The 24,053-nt window shown below is 33.3% G+C and overlaps 1 protein-coding gene across 1 annotated transcript in view; it reads right to left on the reverse strand.

Moving 5' to 3' along the window:
* Positions 1-24,053, reverse strand: part of LOC108694398 (laminin subunit alpha-1) — a 167,786-nt gene that overhangs the window by 81,227 nt on the left and 62,506 nt on the right. Inside the window, exons 6-13 of the mRNA XM_018203825.1 lie at positions 23,835-23,996; positions 22,553-22,849; positions 20,980-21,240; positions 20,636-20,883; positions 20,298-20,532; positions 19,144-19,370; positions 18,347-18,534; positions 17,436-17,717 (exon numbers count right to left, since the gene is read on the reverse strand). Of these exons, the coding sequence (XP_018059314.1) occupies positions 17,436-17,717; positions 18,347-18,534; positions 19,144-19,370; positions 20,298-20,532; positions 20,636-20,883; positions 20,980-21,240; positions 22,553-22,849; positions 23,835-23,996 (1,900 nt within the window). The remainder of the gene's footprint in view (positions 1-17,435; positions 17,718-18,346; positions 18,535-19,143; positions 19,371-20,297; positions 20,533-20,635; positions 20,884-20,979; positions 21,241-22,552; positions 22,850-23,834; positions 23,997-24,053) is intronic.

A 24,053-nucleotide genomic window follows, 5' to 3' on the forward strand; every position in this document is an offset into this window, starting at 1 on the left:
TAAGTTATGGGTAAATTGTAGGAAAAATTATTTTATTCGGATAATCTCAGTAATTGAAGTCAGAGGTAAATCTCGTTCTACGCGATTATAAATGTGACATGGCGCAGCTTAGAAGCGCGTAACAATCGAGAATATACCAAATATATTCGAGTATTCGGTACGAAATACTGGCAAAGATTTCGCCGATTCATGACTTTATATACAAGTATCTGCTACAGCGAAGGCAAGAAAAGGCTTTCGTACTTATTTACTGCACGCTTGTCGTTTGAAGTGTTTGCCTAGCTAGTTACACAGCCGCTTGGGGCGTCGAATATAAATTTCCAATTGATTTACTCTCTACATGAAAAAGTTCTTGTATGTACGATCCGGTAATAAAGTGCCGAGAGTAACGCCGAGAATATACATTACTCTCAACTGATTCTATTTTATATATAATTAAAATTTTCTACTTTATATAATAGCTTCCGTATTAACGTATAAGAAATTTTATTCATACATTTTCTCTTGGATTACATAACAATTTAAATATCGTTTATGACAATCAATAGTACGATCAGTCCTTTCTACTGGCAAAATGATTGTAAAATGCAATTATACTTGATTTTGCTGAAGTATCTAAAAATTTAGCTATAGATGTAGAAAATAATTTTATTAAATTATTAAAATAGTTATGCAGGACGTTCAAAATGGTTAAAATGTCAAGAATTTTTTGCAGCATTAACATACTTAAGCTTAATGTTACACAATTATTTTCCAACAAAATTTGTTTTCAGATTTATATCTAGCTAAATTTTAGATATTCCAGCAAAGAGCGTTCTTTCCGTGTAATTAAAAATACTATTAATTAAAAATACGGCCAATTTTGAATAATCAATTTTGAATACCACAATATTATTTTTAATAAGAATATAAAAGAGGATTACAAGCTTAAAAACGAATAAGTACTTTTAATTTCTTTTAGTTAAATCATACAAATAAAAACAGACATTTCGTATCCAATCGGATCATTTTCAATATAATAACAAAGAGTCGATTATAAAATATTCCTTAGTCATAAATTAAAATGTTTACGTTCTATATATTTTGTGTAACTATGTTATACCTGTTACATTTATGAATTATCTACCGAATAACTATTCACGTTACACGACTCGCATTCAGAATGTCGAATCACAGAAACATTGGCGAGCCACCTCCACAGTTGAGGCCCGCGGCCACCTTATAGAAATTAACACGGCGTACGGAAATTGATTGCCTAGCTTGAGTTCGCGACACACGCGGAGGACCTCCCGCAGTCGTCAGAACACGATGAAGGGTGTGATACATCATGCGCCGCGTTCTCTCGGTCTGGTTCCGGATCGGTGATCCCGGGTATTTCCCGAGGGATGATTTATTCGGCGAGGCTATTTTAATTACACGCTGGGACATGCGCCAGCGGAATAATTGCGATATTAGAGCGACTGCATAGCGATCGACTGCTGAGAAATTGCGTGCTGTGGTGGTCTCGCGCGTGGCTCGCGGTGACACGCGTTTCACGAGTCGTGAGCTACAGCCGTATAATCTGGGCGGGATATAATTTAATTCGGGCGAAAAATAAGAGATAATCACCCCGTTAATTCCTAGATGTGGAGAGACCGATTGATAAATCTATAACATTTGACGAGATTAAAACGCGAGATTGGATTAGAAAATTATTATTAGCAAACTTAGATTAATTCTCATAATTTTAACGACATAATTGCTTGATTATGAGATCATGTATCGATATGCGACTACGAAGCGCGTATTTTTTGATTTCATATTATGCAAACGATTTGGGATTGTACGTAAGAGATTAAACTTGTGTATGCCTGCGAGCAAGAACGTAAGTTCTAAGGATATGACTGATGTAAAAGTAAATAGATACATTATACTGGAATCTCTACAATTTGCAATGCGTAAGTAAGTTTATTTAAATCACATATTAAACATATAAATCTTAATATAAATCTTCTAAAAATATGTCTTTGTAATTAAAAATATAAGTCTTCTCCGGCGTGAGCTCAGTAAAAATGTACATATATTATTATAATAACTGCAGTTCCTAATTACTAAGTAATATGCTCTCTATATCGAAGCTGATACTTAATAATAATAGCTTAATCGAGAAAGCCAAGCTGGTGAACCCAGTTGAACCTGCGTGCATATTATAGTTGCATGCGCACACGGGTGGCAAGCCATCTGGACGATGTCGGACAGATAACACGCTAATGGAGTTTTAATCCCTGGGTAAGTAATTGCTAATGAGACGATGGGGCAGAGCGGCATTTCCATATAGGAGAAATTATGCCGGAGAGATGCATCGTCAATGTCCTGTACGATATCCTTCGGAAAAGACCGATAGAAAAGTCTTGTAATCAAGAGGCTAATGGAAATAAGGATAATCTGAAGATTCCATCGGATTTCTCTTGCAAAGTTATGCAACTCTTTGGAATTTAAACTCGTGATATCGTTCTTGGAATTTTAATAATGCGATTTCGAATATATTTTAGATTATATTTTTGAAATCGTGTAACTGTATTGTTTTTTTACGTTAATTTTATATGATTTTTCGTTATGAAATTGTTATTCAAAGAGAATTAATATATATTGAAAAATATGCGGGCTTTCTCACTTTCATCGTTTCTTACGTGCGGAAAATCAATTTAACGAGAAAGGAGTAGGTAAATCAACAAACAGCGTGCAAAAGTCGGAGATAAACGAGCGAGGAACTTAATTATTATTGTTCCTCTCGTGATTTATTTTCATCCCGCACCGGGATGCGATATTGATTATATTCCGTAGCTCGTTGAGATATCTCAACCACTCCCTCGAGGTCTCGAGGGGTTAACTGCAGGATGTACGACGCGGCGTCTTCAAGGTACACCTGCACTATGCACCTCGCGATACGATATAATATAACTCGATGCATCGCGTGCATTACGTTTATTTGATCGCTTTAAAGCCCAATAATATCCTGCATGATATCTAAATAATTTAATATTTCCAGTATTTTTCTTCGTTGTTCGCGAAAATCAATTAAAAAGTAGATCGATTTTCTTCTTTAAAGTATTGCTAAAAAAAAACAATATAATTACAAAATATTTATTACATCTCTTATAATAAAATATATTTTTTATATTTCATTTAATTTTCTATATGATATAATTATTCTCCTTCATTTCACTCTGCCGCTACTAAATTCGTATCAACGCTTTAAGTTTATTTACTTTAATTATCAGTATTTTTTATATTAATTTTTTATATTAATTTTTTATATTAATTTCTGATCTTTTTAATTGTCTTCGTTTACTATGTAATAAGTCTGCGTTTATTATTTCAATCATGCTTTTTTGCAATTATACTCAAATCATTCTTGTCCTCTACTTTCATAAAATTATCAAATTATTTAGCAAGAACTTATCTTTCTGGAATTGTACTCATTTTTCTGTAACTTGTAATTTGTAATTTGTTTCGTTTTCTGATAGGCTTAGTAACAGCAATTATACTCAAATCTTTCTTGGCCTCTACCTTCTTAAAATTATCGAATTATTTATTAAGCAAGAAGCTTATCTTTCTAGAATTGTACTAATTTTTTTGTAATTTGTAATTTGTAATTCGTTTCGTTTTCTGGGAGGTTTAATAACAGCAATTCTGCTGGTGCCTCACCATTTGTGTATGCTTTGCTAATTTCTCTATACACAATAAAATAATAACAATAATAATTTATAGTATAATTAAGATATAATAATAATATACTTAAGATTCTTTATGTCTTAATTTTATTATTATTATATAATACTTTTAATATATTATATATTGAAATTGTCAAAAATAGTTGAAGTATTACTGACTTACATTACTTATTCTTTTTAATTATTCAAATATAAATCTAAACCGAGAGAAATGAACGGATGTACGGAATGCTACACCGATGATCACTTTCGGAAAGATAAATAACAGCTAATTTGTTTGATAAGCGATCCCAACTTATCGCAATGCATAAAAAAATGGTGTGTTTGCGGAGAAATGCATAGCGTTGCACAACGAAGGCCTCAATCGAAATCTCGCGGATGAAAAGCACCGGTTGCTCCGACCCGAGCGGATAGACTCTAGACGAGGGCAGAGTATACGTTGTCCCGATCGAGATAGAAGAGATATATGGACTTGCCGAGCGAAGCTCGTGATCTTAGCCCTTGGCACAATCGCAATTGCTCGGCTATCATCGAATGCAATCGAGAACGGCATCCTCGATTCGCATACTCTTCCTTGCAACGCATTCTTGATGCTCTCCACAAAATTCATATGAAGTATGGCGGATTTTTTCCGACAAACAATTCCGAAATTCATTTGCCTCTCGACATTAACTCACATTTTAAGTTAACAAATAGCGAATTAATTTTAAAAGTTTTTTATAGAAATATAAATATGTATAGTAGATATTTATACAAAAATCTCAAATTAAAAATTCGAATACAATAATAGAAATAGAAAAAGTTTCATCGTCACTACTCAGAATTATTTAGTGAATTATTTCAAATAATAACAATAATTTTTTTCTAGTCCTTTTTTCTGCTCTAAATAAATATAAAAAAATATCTAAAGATGAATTTGAAGCACAGATCACATATATAATATATATGTCTATAAATGCCTATATCTGTGTGTTATTTATATGTTCAATCAATTGAAAAACTTGCAAGCATGCATGCAAAGTAAGGAATTCAATGTTGCTCGATCATCTTTAATGCTCTCCATTATCTATAAAATTAATTAAGAGATGATCGCCCCACAAAAGAAAATTCGCGAGTCTACTTGCGCAAGTAAAACTTGAGGTTTCCTGCTTCTGATATTTCATTGCCGATAGATTCTCCAGCGGCCAGCAGGAGCCTCGGAGTTTCATGAATGAAATCTCGAGATCGTCCGACGTGCAGCGATACATTAACGTTACTGGCCAGACTCGCGTTCTTTACCAGGAATCTTGAACATGTTACAGCCAGGTGTTGAGATACCGCTTCTCTAACGGGTGAATAAAATACACGTCAAATTTGCTCGTCGTTTATCATTATTTTCTCATGTTATTGTAAATCGATAAATGTAAAAAAAAAGCACACACATCTCGCTACAGATACTTCAATATTCTATAAATAAAATATTCAAATATCAATTCAAAATATCACGTTTATAATGTTCATTTGTTCATTTTTTTTATTTTGTGAATTAAATTTTCATCATAAGAACTATAAATATAATTAAATATTATATGTGCATGCTATTGTCAAAAAAGAAATTTTATTAAATTACAATGTAATATAAAAAAAAATATTTTTTAACAAATCATCAAGGTCAAATATTTTCTCAATTTCTCTAACCATCTATTTTTAAGTTAACTCTAAATTAATGGATTTATTATAATAAAACTACCAAGAAAAACATTCGCACTATTCAGCGTGAAATGAAAAAATCTCAAGCAGCCGGCATTAAATGGTCGATCGCTACGCTAATTAGAGACACTTCCATTTAATGATACAAACGCTGAATGCTCATTTTACTCCATAATTAAAACCAATGAGAGAGATATATATATATATATGCAGGAGACGAACAAATGGTCACCCGTTAGAGGCACAGCCCACGCGCTTCGAACGAGACGTACAGACTCGTTGTATAGTCAGGTGGGTATATAAGGAGTTAAGGACCAGCCGCGCAAGAGGGACGGAATAAAGAGGAAAGAGAGAAGGAAAAAGAAGAAGCAGAAGCTGGACCGCAGGAGTATCTGATGGGCCGATTGCATCATTAGCGAGTATACGTGCTCGCTAGTGAATCCACTGGGGAGAAGCTAGCTTGGCAGCCGGACCGATCGGCGGGCACCAATTAAATCTGATAAGGATGATCTTTTCGACATTCGATGGAGATGATGTAGAACTTCGATTTCGAGAGGCGAGAGAAATCGAAAGATCCGCAGAGTGTCGAATGCGTGCTTCGGTAATGAGCTACGTGGGCTAATGCTCATCGATCAGCTCTAATATAATCATTAATTTATTATAATAAGAATAATAAGAATGTTTAATTTGAATTTTAGTTATATTTTTTACTAGTATATTGTATCATAGTTAAAGTTATATTAAATATGGCTTTATGAGAAAGAGAGAGAAATAAAAATGATGAACTTTAAGACTTCTGGATAACTCGGCAATACTTTTTATTTCCTTTTTCCAGAACAAAATTAAAAAAAAAATTATATCTGGGATGCTGTGGCCATCCTACCTTTTAAAAGTTAAACTCACGTCAAATCTGATATTTTTATTTCGTTTTAATCGATATAAAGCTACTAATATAAACATAGATCGATAGACAATAAAAAATGACAATAAATTTATACAAATTAAGATAAAATAACTGACAGATTATAGAAATATGAGAATTAATAATTATTTATTTATTTTTAATAAATTGCATCACTGGATTGTTTTATAAATCGAATCTCTGTATTTCAAAGTACTTTCGCCCATGATTTGGAATAGACTGTTGTTGAAAAATCACGATGTCGCGATGGATGGAACGGCATTCCGCAATTTCGCGCGTCGAGTTTTTACATCGCAAGAGAAACCACGCGAAGAAGAAGACGAAGAAGAGACAAGGGAACTGTGTGCGGGAGATTCGCGAAATGTTTCCGTTCCTGCTAACCGGTGGCAAGTCATGCTATGTGGAAGGATTTTATCGGACCCACAAATCGGCTGCACTTCGTACGTTCGCGGCGATTTAAAAAGGAAACGACGTTTTATCACGCCGCACGATCGATAAGGTATTATTCCGGAGTGGAAGCTGCGAATCTGTTCTTCACAGTTCGGCGCGTAAGAAATAGAGTATCGTACCCGACAAGATATTAAGCGTCACTCATACTGCATGATCGAGCCATCAAGAAGTAATTCAAGTACATACATGTCGCGGCGATTTAACATCTCTATGTTTTATCAGCGCTGTCGCGGTGCTTGTCGCTGATATTTAACTGATGCGTTCTCGATGATCGAAAAGACAGACCTGTGATTTTTATATCACGTTTATTCAGCACTTGATCTAGATTTTTCTTTTTTAACTCTATCTAAAGATATAAATAAAGATTGATTGATAGTATTCACAAAAAATCGAGTAAATAAAAAATTGAACTATTTACAACTAAAATATTTAAGAAATTAATATAGAGTCTTGTTCATAAGTACGAAGCACTGCTAGAAATTGACGTAAATATTTTAGTTATCTAACAAAAAATAAATTAAAAACAACTTTATTAAAAATAATATTTGTTTTAATAATTTCAGTATTTTGTTAGTTCTTCCTTGGCTTTCGTATCTTTTTCAAGAAAATACAATTGTATAAAATGTCATTGAGATCTAAACTAGCATGCCAACATGAGCAGAATTAGGTGAGATGTTTACGAGAATTTAGTGTTCTTTATGTGCTAATTTAATGCTCTAATTTTGATTTTGTTGCTATAACAGTTTAGCAACAAATCATTTTATGCTAGTTTTAAAAAAAGTTGAAATATCTTATCTGTTAAAAAAGTTAATATAATAATACAAAAAATATTTATCACAATTTAATGCTAAGTGCTTCTAATATAAACTAATTTAAATTTTGTTACGCTATTCTTTACAGACTGTTAAAAATAATAATAATCAAATCCAATATGTCATACGCTGTCATATCATCGTATTGAAATCATTGACCAAAACGGAATATTAAATGAAATGTCAGTGCTTGCATTAAACAATTTCGTTTGGATACTAAGTTTTACGTATTCAACTAGTCCTATTAATTTATTTTTCATTTTCTTATAAATTCATTAAGTATGTCCTTCAATTTTGTTAGAATATCATAAACATCAAATAATACAATAAATTCTAGAAAAAATCGAGATTTGAATCGCAATTTAATTATTTTCGGCCAAAACTTTCCTCACTCAGAAATCTCTCTTTTATTCCTTTATCTTTAAAAATTTAGATTTATGAAATTATAAACATTCATGTTGGCATGCTAGCTCAATAGACATTAAAAATATTCATAATTTGTTATTATTTTAAGATAATCTTAAGTAATGTCTTAAGATGCTAATCAGCCCTCTAATTGGCTTATGATATCTTAATACTGTACTTAAAATATAAGACTTAACTAACTGTCTCAAATATAAGAATCGATTATAAATACCGGCATAAGTACTAAGTATGCTGAATCACTTAAAATCAAGGATGATATTTTATAGGACCAATTTATGAAACAATGTATACTAAATAAAAAACGAAGCCATGAAGTGTGCTATAAAATGAATTTTCCAAACTTATCGCGGAATACCACGCTCATAGAATTTCAACCATTAGATAACGCTTGAATTCATGAGCTCACTAAGTAAATGGAACGTTTGTAATATGTGCCGCGAGATTGTTTGTGTGGAGATGGGCGTTGTTTCTTATCAGCTTAAATCGCGTTTGTTTCGAATCAGCCACTAGTCGATCGGTCACCAATTTCCTAAGGTGATCTGGATTCCTTTCCATAGAATAGCTATGTCGTAATATAAAATTGAAAAGAAATTTCTATTGATAAAAAAAAATCTAAAGAAATGTTACATCACAGAAATTTATACTTTGTAAGAGAAGAAAAATTAAATAGATTCAATGTTTTACGTATAAAGATGTGTTGTGAATCCACATTGGAGTTTTATCTTACCTTCTATCTTTATTATCACATGTTCACATATTTTATTCTCACTTTAAATAATTTTAATACAAATATGTGAATGTTTTATTCAAAGCGCCGTTGACTAAAGTCGGTTTTGCTTTCATATAGGATTCGAATGGCTTCCGAGGAGGCAGCTACTCGCGTTTAACGTCGTCTTCGAGACGCGAAAAGATTCTTCGAGTCGCGAAAAGATTCTAACGAGCCGCGTCGAGCCTCGATTCCTCAAGATCGCCCGGCTTCGGCTGTAAAATCGTGCTCTTTATTTTCCGCCGCTATCCGCGAACGTGCATCTACATCTGCTTATGCAGATCCGCGGTCGTGATACTGCGGCGCACACGTGGGCGGACTGCGAGTCTCTCGCCCTGAGAGATCGATTTATCCGGACGGAAACCCGAGAACCGCGGGCGATGTATATATGCGACGGGAATTGCTTCTGGTAGACGGTAAAAAATGCCATAGAAGAGCCTCCGGGAAACGCGCCGAGGTAATTATCGTCGTTTGTCGCGATGGTCACCGCCGCAATGCTTCGTAGCTACGCACTCGCAGCTACGGAAATGTGGTTAATATCATGAACAGATATATAAAATATCTGATCTTTAAATATCTGATCTTTAGCGAAATCAAATTTTTATGGGTGCGATATAAAAAACTGATATACGAAAAAGGTTCTGCTGAAGTATGTAAAAGTTTAGCTAGATACAGAGATTTAAAAATTTTGTTAGACAATCAGAATAATTACACTATTAAATCTATAGTCAAATCTAGTGTCAAATTTAAGTAGCTGTTTCTACTCAATACATCGTCAAATCTTTTGCAGCATTGCTTATATATATACTTGAGATTTCTTCGTAATTATTTTGATGTATAATATAAGGTATAATAATAACAATAAAATTATTTTCAGATCTGTATCTAACGAAATTTTTGGGTACTTCAAATCATTATTTCCATGCAGTATTACAAAGTAATTATTAAAAAAATTAAAATAGATATATTATCTGCCAGTTCTTCAGTATACATTAACCGATAACTGATCAACACTTTCTAAAGAAACGCGATCAAAGGAATAATCGAGAAGATAATTACTTCATTTGAAACATTGATTAGTTGGGAAAATGCCATGTCATTTTAACAATGGATCTTTCTTCTGGATTAAGTCATTTCTACGACGAACGATTGTGAGATAAAATATCATTGTGACCTAAGAACGTTGACAATACGAAACTGATTCATCTATGTAAAGATTGCGTTAAATGCAAACTTACTTACTTAGATGCCCCCAGGGAATAAATAGGGCTTTGTGGAAACGGTAGTTCGATTTCTCATTGCTGCTGCATACATATACGCGTTACGTATTATGCAGCGTCTCTCCCGATGCAATCTACGTTTAACCGAGGCGAACAACGCCAATTCTGCTCATTCGCGCGAATACTAATGCGCTAAGAGCATTTCCACTGCGAGCTGTGTTTCGCACTTACGTGTCTCACAATGTTACGCCGCGTTACGCCACTGTAATATTCGTGCGAGACGCATTGTGTACTTATCGTTACCAATGTAAATAGGCAAAGAGAAATACTTTGAAATGCGAGACTGCTGTGCAATTGTATTGTGCAACCGAAACCTTCAGAATAATCTGCTTAGCTCTGGCTATTAAAAATATAATTTATGAAAGCGATTTTTTAAAAATTCCAAAAATCGATTAAATCATAATCACACTTCATAAAATAAAATCAATGAATTATCAGTACAATTATGAATTATCTAAATATTTTTAAAAATTTAGATCCTTAATAGATTTAAATTCTTATATTCAAAGAACTACATTTAATTAACAAAATTCTAACGAAAGATTGAAATAAAAGACGAGATAAAAATCGAGATACAGATCTTGGGAGAGCCGCATGTTTTTCACCCAAAAATTTAGGTGTGCAACAATCTCTAAATCTTTTTCACGTTACAAGGGCGCGAGCCAAACAACACAAAGACACAGACAGAAGTCATACTTACGTCGACTTCCGTCTACCGATCATTATTTAGGTGTAATGCGTATATATTATCCGGCCAGCGTACGCATGTTACATCGCTATTGTTACGTATTGTGAGCGCAGGTGGAGGCTTAACCGAGAATCTCTCTCGCGAGAGGAATTGCCTCTCCGGCGCTTTTACGAGGCGAAGCTCGGTAATGACCGAAACGCACGGATTCTATTGTGGAACGCGTCCGCAGTAACGAACAAGAAAAGTATCCTATTATTGCAAATAGTTGGACATTCTGCGATTAGATATGCCCGTAAAACACTTTGAAAATAGTTCATAACTCGCAGAATAACGATGAGCTGAGGAAATATCTCACGCTTCGTTATGTTTTATTGTTAACATTTAATTTTAATCTTGGTTAACTAACTCTTTATTTTTTCAAGTTCTAAAAAGATGTGATAATTAAAAACAGATATGAAATAAGTTGAACGGAAATTAAAGTTACTCTACATTAATAAAAACAGGCATAATAATTGTTAGATTAAAATCTGACGATTCTCTAATTTCAATATCAATAATTTTCACTAATAAAAATTGAAGAAAGTTTAAAAAAGAAATATTAATTTTTAACATATACGTTATATTAGATTATATAAATTCAAGATGAATATTTATGTAAGATTAATGATTATTATATTAAAATCTAATGACTTTCGATTTTTAATATCAATAATTTTCGATGATAAACATCAAAAAAAGCTTAAAAAAAGAAATATTAGCGTTAATGTTTCGTGTTGTAAATTTTACAAAATTAAAAATTTCAAATTTCGAAGATTAAAGCAAATTGGAAAGCGCAATCATTGAGCAAATTCAAAATCCAAGGCAGGAATAACGATGACTCGTTTATGCGGCATCCTCGAGCTTTCTTTTTTGCCGACCTTCTCGTTTGCTCAAATAAAGACAGGAGTTCGTTTTGGTGTGTGTCCCGATTAAGATTGTACCGCTAATTGTGTCTCGACCGCATCAGCAGCCTGCGTGGCAGCAGTTATTTCGGTACATCCGGATCATGCATAGTGTGACTCTATTTATCTGAACTTCGTGTATTATAATGGTTTTGAAGTAAAGAGTTATCAATAAAAATAGAATTTTATAAAGAATAAAAAATAAATTTTGGATAAAGTTGTTATCATTCTGTTTTCAAACTGTTTTTATTATCAGCATGATTGCTTTGTTTAATTGTAATTAATTTAATCTCCAATTTTTTCATATATTTTTAATTCCAAATATTTCATACAAAATTTCCCATCCTTTTTTATAGTTCCGAAAATATATGATTTTTAGAATCCTCTATAATCTCTTCAATTCTACGAATTTCTCCAAATTTTAAATTCTCTGAAATTATATTATCTTGGTTTGTGGAATTTATTGCTTCTTTCTTGCACGATACTTCAATTTCGCAGGTGTCTAAAAATCGCAGAAATTTTCGTTCAAATCTATAATTAAATAGATCCGCGGTTTCATGTGTCTATAATTTTAAAGACCATTTAAATTCCATGGACTCTCCGCAGATATCTAATTAAAATACCTGTGATATTATAGATCTTCTTGCAAGATACGGTTTTCAAAAAAACTCGCTCCGTACAGTTTGTATTAAAAAATGTTTCGTGGCAAGCATTTTTCTTTACGCAGATGAATACAACTTCTCGATCTACAAATTCTTCCGGTTTATAAACCGCCTTATCTCCTGACGTTTATTCTGATAAGCGAGATTTCACTGCACTGACTCCAAGAGGCACGCGAGAAGCCGCGATTCCGGTCTTCGATGGAAAATACGATTTTATTAAGGTGTTATATCGTAGTATGTCGCACGACGCGCTTTAAGCACGTCGACTATGTTAATTATGCCACTTAAATTAGGATAAGGTTATCTTTGGACATCACGATCGAATGGATCCGCCACGGAATAGCACATACGTTTTTCTCTAGAGTTCTCTTTTCTGATTTACTTAATTGCACTGCTTAATATTTACATGTCCATTCAATTCTACTGTGGGTTACATCTGTTGAGTTAGTGTGTTGCGTTTCATTACATAAGCTGAATTAATATATCCTCATGAGGAGTAATTAATAAGCCGGTAGTACGGAATTCGCCGAGAGAAAGAAAGAGAGAAAAATTTCTCAGAAAATCTTATAGTAAATACGTTACGAGATATTAGAAGATGCGGTAAACTAAAAAGAGTTCGAGAGATGAAGAAATGCTTTGACTATATAATTCTTAACTGCAAAGTGCAACGTACTAAATGCTAATTACAAGCTGCTCACATAAATAGGTATTAATTCTTTATACAATATATTAAGTTGTATTAACTAGATGTCAATTGGATATATACTCTTTAACAGTTTTTTTTTCTGATTAATAGTGACATTAATATGATATTAATATAATAGTGATATTAATGTCAAAATGTGTTGTGTGTGTTGTTAGAGAATTTTCTAAAAATATCGCATAGCAATTTGTGAATTTAAATTCTACACTCTTAATTATTATTATCTCAATATCTAAAAAAATTTTTCTTTAATATAATGATGATACTAATTAGTACATTCATTAGCATAAAGATTAAGATCTATTGAAATTTCACAGTTTAATGACTTTAAATTTCGTAGAATTTATAAACTGAATAAAATCTAAAAAGTAATGATTCTTATCTTAATATTCATAATTTTTAATAGATAATTAATGCTAATATATGTCTTATTTTTTTAAATATTTTTAAAGATGGCATCGCAAATAATATAGTTCATCGACACCATGTAATTTATTCCGGGTCGCTGCCAGTTGACACCCGCCTCCTTTTCTCGTTTAACAATACAGTCAAGATGATTTTGCAAATACCGCAGAAATGTTCGACTCGATCGATATATCTAGGGAGTCTCGAGACCTTTGACGTGCAGGCGGCGCCGGTACAATCTAAAATTTACAATTCGCGTCTTGATCGCCCGCCTACGTTATTCACGCATGAGCAGTCCCTTCGCATAACTAAGGATAAGATAGTAAAAACGTAGCGTTAGTGGAAGATATATTTAGCCTGCAGAACAAGATCTTAAGCTTATTAAACGAAAATTCTGTCTTGATATATACATTAACCACCACTAATCAGAAAAGAAAGAATTCATGCTACAAAGTATTTAAAATAAATATCCTATTAACATAACTAAATTTACAAAATATCCATCCATCACTTATTTATGCAAGCTGCCATCCTGTGATTAGCATTCAATGCAATGTATGTTGCACTTTGCGGTCTCTCTTTCTTTCTTTCTCCCTCTCTCTCTTTTTTCTCTCTTTGACAAGCTGACATCGATATGCGTATTTCTAAACTTTCGCAGACTACAATCACGAAATCTTGGTGATTCAGATAACGATTAATCATTAGCATCCACAACGCGACATTTACGGGCCATTATCGATAGTCCCATGCACATCGAATTAATTTTCCGGTCGGCGAGGAAAACCACCAGTCTCCATTTACGTCGCAATATCTCGATATCGAAATCGCGAATACGTAATGCTGTTTCTCGTCGTTAATGTTATCCACTTGATGTATAGGACGTAATTTTCTTTTAAATTTCTTGGAGGTAATTTATATTAATAAAATAAACAAAAAATTCAAGAATTGAGAAATAAACTGCCATAACAATAATTTATTGTAAGCAATTATATTACTAAGACGGAAATCGTATTTTAAAGATATTTTAATTCTGGGAAACAACTTAATATATAAATAAATGAAATCATCCAATAAAGCTGGACCTCTCTGCACGTTTGCTTAGGACATCGTACGTAATTGAACTATTGCATAAAACAGTAGCATGCGCAATTGCAGGATTTGAAATGGCTGTTTCCGTGACTGATAGCAATAATCTGACAGGTGCATCAACGTCATTTATGTCGCCGTTGAGGCGATCCACGTTAAACGGAGCGTATCATCTATAGAAAGAAAGAAGTAGGTGGCATTCCATCACAGGAAGTTAATTAACATCACAGATGGTTCTCTCGAGAGTCTCAGGTTGAAACGAACTAGATCTATCTAAATAAACCAGAAACTCATGAACGGCGCGCCGTGTCTCGCGGGTATCTATCTGCGTATCTGATGCCACTTATGACGTATGTTTAAACTAACGCATTGCTTACGAATAGTCGATCTTCCAGTCAATCCTCATTACCGATGAAATTCATCACCCCTTTCTGCGTTATCTTCATTGAAAATAAGAAAATAACGTTTTTTTCTACATAGAAAGAACGACTTTGATAAAATATCTAAAAATTTCAATAGATACAGATCTGAAAATATTGTTATGCAGCCAAGCTGGTGGTTTGAATATTAAAAATTTTGCTATTTCTGTTTATTATGCTTGAGTATTCTACATAATTATTTTGATGGTCCAACAAAATTATTTATATTTAGCTAAATTTTTAGGCAATTTCAGCAAATTCAGTTTTTCTATGTGTAATTGCGTGAAATCAGATAAATAAGATATTAATCAGAACACATTTGAGACGCTTGTTCCAATTATGAACGATTAATATATTTTTTGCTTGGAATTTAACGCAATTATCCAAATTATACAAATTTTAAAAAATAAATTAATATGGGAAAAAGAACATTTCCTTTAATATCTCATATAAGGTTTCCGCGTCAAGTAATTAGAAGAGAAATTTACGCATCGGGTAAACCGAGTTAAATTACGATACGCGGACCGGTCGTTTTAGCACTAAGTCGACGATATCTTGAATCCATCGAGATCGCACGATTCTTTCCTCGTAACGGGATTTCGGATGTAGATTACGCTGTAGAAACCTTGGTTATCAGTGCGATGACGAGAGAGCGTCTCGGTTCCAGCTAACGACGCTGAATGATTGCGATTTATGGGGTTTCTCATGGTAGCTGGCGATCTGGCGGACCGATCTCAAGTGTTCGCAAGCGGAATTTGTTGACCGACTCAATCGTAAAGGTGCCGCTACAACGAGGCGTGTAAAATCCGGATTTTACAAGATCATTTGTCTCGCTCGTCAGGATTAAATTCTGATATCGTATCAAAATTTTCTCAGCTTAGCGGCTTCTCTTTTATCATTCGTCATTGCTTTTCTTTACTTGTAAACGTCTTCCTTTACTATTACTAGTCCAGTCGCATTAAAACGTAAAGGTCGTACTAGACTCGTACTATCTCGCGTGATGAACTTTATTTTTGGTGTTCTTTATCGTCTTTGTTGAATCTAATTTACACGCCGGTAGCTTTGCTTTTTGCCTCGCTTTTGTGGCCAGCTCTAAGTTGAAGTTGCTCGACATTTCGTTTAATCGCCTCAATCAGTCTATGCTGCGCATATTCAATTCGATCTTCTATCAGCAATCACTTATAGCTTCACTTAAGATGTTAAAAATAAATATATATGTATAGAATCAGTAACGCGATATTAATCATTAGGGATTCTTCTCGCGTTCTTTTTCTAGTCTTTACAAATTAAAGATATATAAATATATAATTATGATATAAATAAGTATTTATAAAAATATACACTTTTTATGAAATTGTACTTCCACACGCTTTAACTTTTACGATTTGAAAATTACTCAAGAAAGACGAACGAAGATCGATGTTTGACGATCCATGCGAAACAATGTACGCTCGTAAACGTGATCGTAAATTAAAATTAGCCTAAACGGATTACGCAAACGATATTCTGCAATAAAAATATGCTTCAGTCCCGTAAATCTCAGGTAACGTTTCTAAACTGCCTGTCAAGGTAGATAAGTGCAGCGTACTTAGAATAGGCCGGGATAAATATCGCGAGTTTGCGTTAGAGTAAGATGAAGAGCCGCGCATTACTCTTCGCATTCGTGTCTTGCTTGAACGCAGGCAAGCATGGGACTACCTTCGTATCGATATATGTAAGGCCTTCAAGGCCCACAATAATACCGTGATTAATCTGTAGATGGATACGAATAAGATGCATTTTAATATCGTTTAAAATTAATAAAATGATAGAATCAATGCAATTCAAATGAAATCGATTACGAGATTAAGAAAATCATCAGAAATTTTTATGGAGGCTTTTTATGAAAGATGGATTTTAATCTTTTTCAGATTGACAATTTACGATAGAAAAGAAAAATATTGGATAATTCAATGGGAATTAATCTACACATGTTTGTTCTATAAACTAAGCTATAAAAGTGGATACATTTCGTAATGCAAACTTTGCAGCTGTTAAGATTTATGAGCGTATAAATTGTTTCTAAACTTGATGCAATTTTCTCTTGAAAGAAATTAGACTTATTAATATTTATGCGCGATATACTTATCTTATTCTACTTAATAAAAAAGTGCGAGAGAGATTATCGATTTTATCGAAGCTTTCGTATGTCATTTTAATTTTATTTCAATAACGACTAAAGTATACATGCGTGATAAGTTTTTATAATAAACATAATCCTAAATCATTTTTAATTTAAAAACTGTATATTTTATTTGTGGTTTTAATCGAATTTCTAAATCTCCTTCGAATGAAAGAGACACATGTTTGAAAATAAATGTCTTCTCGTAGCATGTGATGATAAAATATCGGACTTACTTTGTATCGCGACAAAAGTCAGAGCCCAATAATAGAATTTAAAAGAAAGCATGCGCATACCGATGACGGTACTTACCTTTGCAGCCAATCGCCGACAAGCCGTAGTGGTCCACATCGCAACGATCGCACCGGAAGCCGACGACGCTCGGCGCGCACCTGCACACACCGCTTACGGAATCGCAGAACCCGTCGATGGCACCCACGTCGCAGTTGCATTCCCGGCAACCTGCAGTCACGTTCCCGTAGCCTTCGATGCAGGAAGAACAGTCACGACCGGTGAACAAAGGCCTGCAAGGACACTGACCGATAGTCTGTTCGCAATGGACTGAATTGCTACCGAAGGGAGAGCAGTCGCACGCTGAAACACAAACGATATCCATGCTCGTAATATGTTCTATTAATGAAATTAATGATAATGTCCTTTAATCTAATTGCTATACTGAGAAAAAAATATAATTAATTTTAATAAATATTTAGTTCAATACTGCCAACTAAACATTTATTTACAGTAAGTAAATATTTGTTCAATAAAAAAAATGATTGTTAAATCTAATTAACATTTTTTGTATCAAATAAATATATCTTTATATTTAATAAATATTTAATTGGCAGTATTTAACTAAATATTTATTAAAATTGATTATATTTTTTTTCAGTGTATGTTAATTTGTTTTGTAATGGAAAGTCTCTCATTGTCATTATTATTGGTAGATTTGTTATAAACATTCGATAAATTTTAGTAGCAGTTTATTGATGATATTAATTAAACGTTGGGGATATAAAACGCGTTTGGACAATATTATGTCAATAATTATAATATTACTAGTAAGAATTTTCAATACACATATATTTTCATGTAAAAAAGAAAATTGATTTCAAATACAGAAGACAGAAATAATTTTTAAAATATCTAAATCTGAGATGACTATTACTTTACGCAATTATTGAATAATTTCAGAGATTGTCGTAAAGTATGGAAACACTTACGCATGCAATTCTGTTCCAGAGGATTTCCATAATGTGCTTCCTTGCATTTCTCGCACTTCCAGCCCTCAGTATTGCCGCGACATTCCAAACATCGACCCGTTTCCTGGTCGCAGGCACCACCGTTGCAAGGACACCGTTCACAAATACCGCCAGGTATCACAGGATTACCATAGAATCCTACATCACAACTTTTCACCCAAATCGAAATTAAAGCCTTCCGTTCGATGATAATATTTTAATAATTATTACTTGTATGCAACTTTAAAAAAGGCAATAACGCCTAACAATTATAGCCATTTTAACGGACTACTATTTTTTATTATAACATATTAAATTAAATGTATATTCATATATTAACCCTTTCGCCTACAATATCGTATGAAACTCGTGATAAGGAAATTGGATCAAACATGAATATCACGGGTGATACGTCGTTCGTAAAAAGCTTAATTTTTTTTTAATTTGTAACAGAAAAGTCTATACTTTACGATGGTTATTATGACATTTACGAGAAAAAATTTTTTCCAAACGTAATTGATTATAGAACGTGCCATCGGAACTTAAATTATAGGGCAAAGGGTTAATATAAATTTTTTATTTCATAAGAACAAAATATAGCCTTTTAAAAGAGTATAAAATTAAATGCAATTGTGAGAGACAATTGTAATTAATTAATTTGCTATGAATAATGTAATTAAGGCGTTTGCATATTTATTATTAGTGATTTAATCATTGTATTTTATAATTTTATAAAAGATATTTATTTAAAATATATATGTATTATTTATTTTCCTTACGTTTCGCAATGATCTCCGGTATATCCTTCAGGACATTGCGTGCACACGTATCCGCTATTCATATCAGTGGGATCGTCAAGCTGACAACTCGGACTGAAATTGTTGGAGTCAACGGAAAGTGGACACGCGCATTTCTTACAGTCCTCGCTGGTGCCTCTCGTTGCGATACCGTAATATCCTATAGCGCAACGATCACATTTTGGACCTACCGTATGATGTTCACACGTCTGGAAATTATGCAGACGACATGCCACGTAAATTAAAATTAAATATTATCCTATTAAAATTGCGAGCACAAATTAAATTTACGATTGAATCGCGTTAGTCCTCGTCCTTCTATCAAATACAAGTATGATCTGTATGAGCATTTTTAATTTACTTTTTTTAATTTACCTTTTTTTTTGATAAAGTTTTTAGTAAAGTTTTTCATATTATTTTACGAAAGTATGTGTATAAGTGTAGTAAAATCTAAATAAGTATCCGCAGTGTGTTGAGTTCGGATCCAGTTTGATCGAAATAATTGCTCAAATCAGTCATCTCCGTGAAAAAATTAAATCCTACAGAACATTTTCCTACAGAAAACTAACTAGTATCGCTATCTGCACGGCATGGCTATACAACGAACAGGTAAATAAAGGATTTTCATTGCTGAGTCGGTAAAATAGCTCGCGCGATCTATAGATCCCGTAATCTATATAGCTGCCGTAGATCACAGGATCCATGTGAGTTCAGGTACTTTAAGTATGCTGTTATACCGGCTGAAGATCAGCCACAAGAAATTAATTTCAGAGTGGCTATGTTAAAGACAGTTGTACACTAGAGAACTTTCCCTACACATTTTGTTTGTATACTACATCATATTCTTGCTAATAAAAAAATGTTTTCCATATACAATACTTATAGTTTTAATATATTACTCGTTAATATAATAGAAAATAATTTATATTTATTAAATTGATTTATATTAATTGTGTCAATTTATTAAGTTTATTATATTAATAGGCAATTGATTGTTTTGATGCATTATCTTTAATATTTTCATATATTATAGACAATAAGATCACAGACATCTAATAGTAGTAACCATTTTTCTATTAGCTTCTCGTATGTATATTTTCCATTTTATATATAAAATAAAATTAATAGGAACTCACCCCACATTCGTCCATTATGAGATCGCAAGAACCCGCATGACTGTTGCAGTCACATTTCACGCATTTGTGACGGTCCTGATGATCGGAACCATTGATGGACATCTTTACGTATCCCCAGGCACATTTCTCGCAGGACATTCCTGTGTATTCCTTAGGACATTCGCATATTTCGACCAGATTATCGGTTTCGCCATCCGGTGATAATTCGCCTACCGTCAATATAGCAGACTGGAGACTAGTAAGAAATAGAAAGATTGCTTCGTTACGCTTTACTATAAAGCTATAAACCCAGATAGACGCAAGATATACGCCCGATAAAGAGATAGAGATTTATGCACCTTCCTTCGATTTGCTCCGAATGATAACGCGCCCTTATCATCAGGTACTTGAGATCGGCGAGAACGCGCATCATCTGCGCCCTTGTCACAGGATCCCCGCGAAACTCGGTTCTCCTCAATCTGGTCGGGATGTCCTGAACATCGCTTCGCACGTGAAACCAGCTTTGCTCTCGTAAAGGCACCACTATTTCAGCTTCTTGACCATTGTACTGTTCCTCGCCATACGCTATGCGCATCCCATTGTTACCCTTCGCGAGTGCGTGAATTGTACGTTATTATATATCTATTTTCTTCCTAGGGCTTGGATTAAATGTGCTTGGAAAAATGCGAGAGCGGATATTTACAACTAGGATAACGTTGGGCTCCGTGGTCGGTTTACCACTGGTGTCGCCTCGCATGACAACCCACGTAACGGAGTACGTAAGATTGCTGCCGTACGAGGATACGCGATTCCCCGTGTAAATCTGTGGCGCCAGCCAGAAAGGACTGTCATACTCGACGTCGAACGCTGCCACGGTCAGCCATTCGTTGTCCGTGTCCAAAGTGGGAACGACTGCTCGAGACGCGTTCATGTCAGTCACCAACCAGTTCTCCAGTGTAGAAATCTAAGAAAAAAGCGAGTCACGACCCGTCTTCCATTATTTTATAGGCCTATTATCGCCTTTTTTGTTTTATCTTAATTCCAATTATTTTTCGCAAAATCATATTTCATAAAAAAGATAACTGATTCCTTAGAGAATCATTTAATTATAATATTTTTCAATTTATAATAATTAATATTATTCCTAATCTTACAATTAGTAAAAAATAATTTTATAATAAAAGTTTCAATAAATTAAGCTAAATTTAGTTTCAATAAATTATATGCAAGATTCTCATGCATATTGTCTATATTATAATGTAATTCGCGTTTTTTGTGCGTTCGGCGTCATTGCTGTCATCGTAATTGCAGGTCTGCAATTTATTGGCAAGAGTGATAAACTATAATTGTCTCTTTATACACTTTATCACGCACGACGAGAACATCGCCCAAGATTAACGCCCTAAACCAAATGTTATGCCCGCAGGAGAACGTTAACTAATCGTTTTGAATTTTACACCTGTCAACCTGATCTTGACTCTTGACAAACGAGGTTTTCCGCTATAAATCAGGGTAAATTTTATCTCATATACGTATAGAGTTATTTCAAGATTAATTATTCCTATTAATAAAATGTCTCAATAAGCAACGAATTCCTGTACATTTTTCAACAAGGAAAATTTTTTTAGACTAAACAAATTTGATAATGTAATTACTTTAGTTTCTAACTCAAATTCATTAGATTGAGTAATAATAGAATTGCACAAAGAAAAGAGTGCAAAATTACAAAACTACACACAGAAAAATACAAACATTACCAACTTTATTTTAATATTTAAGTTTCACAAATATTTCAAAAGTTTATGTATCCACAAATCTATCAAATTCACAAGCATCAAATTTATTCAAAATAAATTTTGAATCCTAGAAATTTAATACTTTAATCGATATTTAATAAATTGATTTACTTATTATTATATAAATTATTATATAAATATTATATTATATTTCTTTCGCGTGATAACTTTATAACATTTTATAATATTCTTAAAAAAATAAATTCTTATTTTAAATACATAATAATAAGTTATTCAAAATTGTACATCTTAAAACTATTGTCAATAAATTTCTTTTTTCTGTTAACACAATTTACAATTAGTTAATTTACAATTAGTAGAATAAAAATAAACTGAGTAATCATTTTTCTTAGTAGTATAGAAATTTTTCTGTGTGTACAACGTCTAGTATTTGAAGTTATCCGATTCTAGTAAAGATGTCGCATATTAAAAGTTTCTTTATAAATAAAGACTTATAATTCTTATAAAAAAAAGACTTACCATGCTGTATTGTAATCTCGCAGTAGTACAGTGATCTGCTACGCCAAAGCAATAACAGGACATGCAGCCATCGAGATCATCCTTCGTGAGCGCGAAGTATCCGGGTCTGCAACGATCGCAGAAATCCCCGGCGACATTCGCCTTGCACAAACAGTCACCCTCGCAATCATGGGACGGCAGGATCCCGCGGGAATCGCAAGGGCACGGCATACAATCGGGAAATTGCCGATAACCGGCAGCACATTGATCGCATTTATATCCTGAATATCCCGGCTTGCATTCGCACGCACCTGCTACCTGGAGCACGACCGGTATTTAGACCATTTAGGATCGATCGTGAGAACGGTGCTCCGTTTAGAGATTATCGAGATAATCGATGCGCGCGTAAATCATGATCGCGCAAGCGATTACACGCGGCTGACGTTCCTCCAAGATTTAACAAAAACAACCGCGGTAAATTTACGTTGGATAACGGAGAAACAAAGAATTTTTAATTAACTCTCTAAGAAGCGTTAATCGAAAAAAAAATTTTTTACGTTTTTTTTCTATCCATTAGAAAAATTGTGTATCAAAGTTCACAAAAAAGGAATTTTAATATGCACGAATTTATTTTTCAACTTGTTAAATATAATATCGTTTCCTCTCTTATTTCAAGAGTCACATAACTTAAAACAGTTCAAATTATTATTTTTGCCGATAGTATTTGATTAATTAATAATCAATAACAATAATTATTAGGATTCTCGAATTTTAACAATACAAAAGACAAATATAATAGGCTAATGAGAGTCAGCAACGATAAACGGCGCAATTGTTTAGTGAACAATCAATACTCACATATTGAATTAATGCCTTCTTTATTTTGATAATGCCTAAGTCACTCGCAAATTGACAAAGAAATTGCATTGTTAATCACGGAACATGAAGCATTGCACTGAATAAACTAATTATAAACTAAGTATAAACTAATTATATTTGTATTATTCTTGCTGAGAACTCCAAAGAGAGTTGAAATATTCAAAATAAAGAAGACATCAATCCAATATTTGAGTATTGATTGTTCACTAAATAATTGCGCCGTTTATCGTTGCTGACTCTCATTAGCCTATTATATTTATTTTTTTAATTAATAATTTTCTATCCAGCTAAAAAGATTATTTTTTTCCTTTTCTGAGAACTAATTTTTTTAGATGTGTCATTTTTGAAGTAAGGAAATGATTAAATGTTGCTAGAATATTTATGTAATTGAAATTATATAATAATATAAATTATATTCTCTTACCTTTCCCATACGCGTGTAAGAATCGTCAGGAGTGCAGTAGCCTGTACTGCCACGTATGTTACAGTCGCAGGGCAAGCAGGGTTCCAATGCATCAGGTGCAACGCCATTCGGCCTGTAGTAGCCAACCTCACATTTCTCACAGTTTATACCGGTCGTATGTTCCTAAGATTTTAAATATGTCTTCGTAAAATGTACTTTTAATATTTCTTATTTCTTCAC

This window comes from Atta colombica, unplaced genomic scaffold (assembly GCF_001594045.1).
Source record: "Atta colombica isolate Treedump-2 unplaced genomic scaffold, Acol1.0 scaffold12, whole genome shotgun sequence".
NCBI classification, from domain to species: Eukaryota; Metazoa; Arthropoda; class Insecta; order Hymenoptera; family Formicidae; genus Atta; species Atta colombica.